Raw genomic sequence first — 6,000 nt, 5'->3', positions numbered from 1 at the left:
GCAAAAACCACTTAATTTATACAAACAATATGTTGTACTTATATACTTTTACATGATAATTCCAGCAATTTTTTCTGAAGGCAAGCCAAACTCCATTTAAAAAGTTGCTAGAATTAAATTCATAGTTTGTGTGGCATGTTTCTTAACAGTTGTCACTGATGAGGCTGAAAAGATGAGGTCCAACACCAACACGTACAGCTAGCTGTTTCTTCCTTCAAAATTTAAGAAGAAATAATGATTTTCTCTGGAACCAATTCACCTAAAAACTATTGAATTAGAAGAAAAAGAAAGACAGCTTGAAAGTGAGCGGGCGGCTCAAAAAATGCAGGATATATATATATATATATAGTAATGGCCAGAAAATTGCAGGATAGGGATCCTTTACGTGACATGCATTATATATATACATACACATATTAGTTGGCACCCATTTGATGCTTCATCCCTATTTACACCACCTTAGATATTTATTATATATATGTATATTCACTTTAAATTTTTGTACATGCTAATTAATTAAGGAGCAAGATTTTGTGTTCTTCAGGCTGCCACCTCACTCTTAGGGCATTGGATAATGCATATATATATATGTACTTCCTAGCTTTTTTTGTCAACGTCCATCCGGGATCAAGCCATTTCTTCAAAACTCAATGTTGATTTCAAGTTTAAGCCATTGGATTAAGTATAAAGATCTCCTTTACTTCAACCACCATCTCTAAATTAAGAAATCTCCTTTAATTTGGAAAGACAAAAGAAATATACTGGCTTTTACTAAATGTGTGCTTTATATCTTAAATCAACTCAATTGTTTTGAAGCTTTTCCTGTATTTTGAAGACAATCCTCGCATTTTGAATAGCTAGTCACATTCAGATAGGTGAGGGTTCCAAATCATGCTTCCTAAATAATCCTACGTTAATGTTTTTTTTTTTCTTCTTTCCTTTATATAGACATTTTTGTTGTTTTTATGAAAGGATGAGTTAAGTAGGCATTGCTTTGCATGCACCCTATCCTCACAAGTCAATCTCTTTCTAGCTTCCTGCATTCTTTCACTTTTATGACACATTAATTGACACTAAATCAGAATTTCTCAAAAGACCACCTACATAAAATCAAGTAAACAATTACCTAGTTTGTCCTAGAATTAATTAAATCTCATAATAAGCTACTTTAAATGGAAGTCAATATATCACATTATAAGACTCCATTTTGTTGGGAACTATTTTTTATAACGGACAACTAATTAACTAACGTCCTCGGCGCCAAAATCCACCTTTGTTTTACTGCCGGCCGGCCTGCTGCCAACTGAGCTCATATAGTCATATGAGAGGAAATATTGAAATTTGGACATGATCTAAACAAAGTCAAGCACTAGTATTAAGATTCCCTGAAATTCTCTCTCTTAATTACTTGGAATATTTCGGACAGGAAATTCCAAGAGATCCCGGTCCAAAGAATTGAACCTGTAAGTCATACATGCTGATCAGACAGAAAGGAATTTCAAGAGATCTTGATCCAAAGCAGTGAATTTATTAGTTGTACGTGCTGATAGTGGTAAAAGTTACGCGCGCAGTACCGTGCAGTTAATATGAAAGAATGAATACATGATAAAGGCAAAATTATGCTTAGCCTCCCTAATTAAACTTTCACATCAATTGCAATGTTTCTCCAAACTAAAAAGAAAAAGTTGTAATTGACTCTTCAAACTACTTCCACCTTCACTCAACTCCCGTTGTTAGAATTTTTGGTTAAAATTTGACGGAAAATGCATCACGGGAAATGAAATGTCTATTATACTCCCAATGAGATCGATGTGTAAAAATACCAATATATCCATGTTAGTAAACTATGTATGTATAAAGTCCTCCATTCATTTACACATACATAGATACATGTATATGAATTAATGTAAACATTCTAAGAAATATTTCTATGTGAAATTCAAACCAGATAAACTCAGGAACACCCAGTAATTGTGAAACACTTGTGTTTCGTTAATTAAGTAGGCAAAAATGGAAAATGCTTTTCAGTTTTTGGAGTTGGAGGGATCGTGCATGGGATCAAAACCTTAGCAATTAGTTGTATCTATCTAAAATCTATGATCTGTACATGTACATGCATCATGCATGTGAGATTAAATTTTTTTTTTTTAAAAAAAAAAAAAAAAAAAAAATGAAGGTTGGTGGTGCTGTGTATTGGAATCTAATTCCCTGTCTAGTCAATCTCTGCAGGATATGTCTTTAACCTATTTTCATGCAAAAAGTAGGGCCTTCTTGTATATGCATATATAGTTTGAAAGGAAAGCTTGGCCTGCAGCTTTTGCCCCCATTCTTTTCTTCATCACTTCCCTGTTACCTCCCCTTCCCACATTTTCACACAACTTAAACAACAAAAAGGGTCAAAGAATATGTATTAATCACAGGCTCTCTCTCTCTTTCTCTCTCACTCACTTTTTTCGTTAGCTTTAGTCACGTGTGAGTAACTTGACCATCAGCGCTGTAAATCAAATGAAGATTAAGAAGAAGCAGACAAATCTAACTCTCAATCGTGCTCACGTGCTTCATCTCTTGTAGATTCTCGTGGGAGATTCCAAATTATTTGTTTATAACACTGCATGCTCGAGACGCGTGCGGCGGGTTAGGCTGCTTAGTTTTGTAATCAAAAGCCTTTATTTTCCCTTCTTTTTCTTTTTCTGCGCGCTTCGTTTTATCGTAAGCTTTTAGACGTAAAAGATGGTGGTCCACCCGATTTTTCATCAGTTTATTATGCTGCTTCCAAATAATGGAGCAAATGTGGGCCTCAATCTGCTCATTGGGCTACAGTGGGACAATAGTTATCTTCATTTTACGGTTAAGTATTTAAATTAATGTATATAAATATTTTAAATTATATATATATATATATATAGCAACATATTCATTAAGTTGCATTATTTATATTGTTAGTGTTATATAAAATAAAATAAAATCTCAATCGTAAAATAGCTCATTATTCCGTCGACTTACTATACCTTGATGAACTAGTAGTTTAAAAAATGGTTTTAAAATGTAATTAATAAAAATATGAATTTTAAGAGTACAATTAAGCGTTTAGTAAAATTTATAAAAGAAAAATTTGTAAGTTATAAATGTGTGGTTTCTCCTATATGGAGTACTTTTTACAATTTTATTTGATAACGCGCATCTAACCTGCAAAATTATAATGCCAAACACGGTACTCTGTGAGAAAGAACAGAAAAAAAAAAAACCAAAGAATAAGTGCTTTTGAGTGAAATCACTTAACTTTTTACTGGTTTCCACCATTTGAATTCGTTTTTTCTTCTTTTTGGTGGAAGACCAACTTTGTCATTGTCTTATTTCCCCCATCATTACAAAATGCAATAACACACCCATACCATCACGCTCTCGCTTTCCACGCAATGATTTCTTATATATGGGAGTGGGCCTCATTTCATTTCAAATCATAAATGATCTCATTTTAGCAGTCGACATAGTGAATTATGTCGTGACCCGTTACCTCGCGGTTTGAATAGAGTTTCCAAGCCCATCTTTCAAGCCCATGGATCAAATCAGCCCATAACATTTTGGGCTTACTTTGCTAGGAAGCTTAGGCTCAACTCCTATGAGTCCTACTCGGACATATGAGTCCCACGAATCAAAGAAAATTCAAGTATAGGGCAGACTAAGATCATCTATCCTAAGGTTTTTGGAATGATTAGCCAAGTATTTCAAGCCTGTTAATTGGAATCGTTTAAAGTAAAGGCCCAAATGCAGTTAAGTGGCCCAAACTTTTGCAGAGAATCTTTAGTCCCACAAACATAAAGTATACCTTCTCAATTATTGCATTAAATAACATAATTAATCACACAAACAAGGCTTCATCCGAAAGAAAGAAAAAACAAAAAAATCATTATCCAAAAGAAAAATACATACATAATTACATACACAAACTTTCCACCATGTCATAACATAAATCACTTTGAAAGCAACGATTCGATAAGAGTAGCAATCGCGGCAGTTGGATCCCCAAAAATGGCTGAAATAATGAGCTTGAGAGCCACTTTTACCATCTTCCAATACTTACTAACCTTCATTTTGCTTGAGCTTCCTCCCGTTTGTTGTACTATGTCTTTGTTTGGAACCACAATCTGCAACCCCGTGTTACTTGTATTACCGACGTTGTTTTGTCCATTAAAATAACCCTTCTTCCAATTCTCAAGAATCATGTCCTTTACACATGCCGCATGATAACAATATTGGCCACATGTCGATTTATAGGACCAGCCTTTGAACCCCTTTGATATTTTTTTACTTCCACATTTTAGGCACTTTGTTGAGACCTTATTACTGAGGTGCAGGGTGACTCCATCACCAATTAGGGTACGCTGAAGCTTCATACAACATGGGTGTAGGTCATGTGCTTCATCGTGCAAGCATTGATACACAAACCCTAGCACGTCTTTCCCACAAGCATCACACACTCTACCCGTTGCGTTTTCGCATAATATAAAGTGACACTTATTAAAAAATGGGTGGAAAGGGGAGGGATCTGTCTTTGCACACTCCTCGTGAAGATTGAAATTGCACTCTTTGCACTTGAAACATGGTTCAAATCCTATTTCTTTACATCCGTCGCACTGATAAGGTTCTTGGACAGATTCAAGTACCAAAACATGTGGGTGGCTCAAATGCTTTATCTCTGTATACTTCATTTTTGAGAGGATTAATTGGATCAAAAGATTCTTGTTTCCTTGCTAATTTCCTGCACATGACATACAAAAATGCAAGAGCCAAGCGTTACAAGAAATTCTAAATAATGTAGCAACCCTTAAATAAATATAAATTTTATCCACTTTAGCTAGAAATTTTACATAAAATAAATAAAAAGCTAAAAAACGAAAGAAAGCCCTTTTCTTTCTTTTTCTTTTTTTTTTTTTTTAATTTTTTTTATCGTACTGTAGAGAAACAAAAATTCCTAGCTGCGAGACAATCCCCAACTTGAGATGATTTGATGTTGACTATTACATAATTAATTAATGATGGAAGAGGTACTGCAAAATAATAATTAAAAACAAAAACATTAAGAGGTCTTGCATAGCAAGAGTCAAATTAAGCTTATGATTGCTCTTACATTTGACCAAATAGGGTTTTCTAGACACGATTTAATGTTGTTTTGGCAAGTATATATAGGCCGGCCACTTTACTTGTCATGTCTGAAAGTAGAAATTGTATTTTCAGGAAATAATTTTAAATAAAATCATTCTTTAAAAACGCATTTATTTATCAACTGAAACGCATTGCTGATGCTTTTTCATGTATTCAACTGAAATCTCCTTAATTTATTTATCCTCAAAGCTTGTGACATATCTTATATATATATATGGCCAAAATTATATTATACAGAATTCATTAAAGAAATCAAGAAGAGAGTAGAAAACCAGGAAAAACCAAATGAATATACATAGCTAGAAATTAGATAAATTGCGAAAGCCTCTCAGAGTGATTCGTCACAGAGGGAATTTTCAAGGAATACTGCATACGTATTTCCCAGATCGAAGTGAATATGAGGAAAAGAAAGGGAAAAATCAACAATAGTTCATCGAAATGGGCAAGCGATTAAGCAGAGATTCTCTTCGCTCACCTTTCAGAACTCTGAGCTCCGAACTTTGAGGAAAAACAGGGTTCCAAAAAAACGGTATAAAGAGAAAATGAATTAATTATCAGGTATTTGTAAGAGAGAAAAGCGCGTGAAGGCGAAATAGCCGCGAACCTGCGGCGGAGACTGGAGACATGCGGGGGTTTAGGGAACCGCGGGAGAAAGGCGCGTGGAGACGAAATGGCCGCGAAACCTGTGTCGCAGGCGCGGGGCCGCGGGGGCTTGTGAGTTGGAAATGTTTGCAGCATGAGTAATTTTAAACGAGTAGTGATACGTACTTAATTTTCATTCTACTATTACATAATTGGGCTAAATTGGCTAATAGAGTCTTGGTGTTCATAAGCTAT

The 6,000-nt window shown here is 34.8% G+C and overlaps 1 protein-coding gene across 1 annotated transcript; it reads right to left on the bottom strand.

Annotated features, from left to right (window-relative positions):
- Window positions 1-3,971: 3,971 nt before the first annotated feature.
- Window positions 3,972-4,709, bottom strand: LOC148585134 (uncharacterized). Its single transcript, XM_088517708.1, has one exon. The coding sequence runs from the start codon at window positions 4,707-4,709 to the stop codon at window positions 3,972-3,974; it is 738 nt and encodes a 245-aa protein (XP_088373834.1).
- Between the last annotated feature and the right edge of the window lie 1,291 nt (window positions 4,710-6,000).

Source organism: Corylus avellana, chromosome 6 (genome assembly GCF_965113065.1).
Source record: "Corylus avellana chromosome 6, dhCorAvel1.hap1.2, whole genome shotgun sequence".
NCBI classification, from domain to species: Eukaryota; Viridiplantae; Streptophyta; class Magnoliopsida; order Fagales; family Betulaceae; genus Corylus; species Corylus avellana.
Note: the sequence above shows the minus strand (reverse complement) of the source record. Positions and strands in the feature narration are given on the sequence as shown.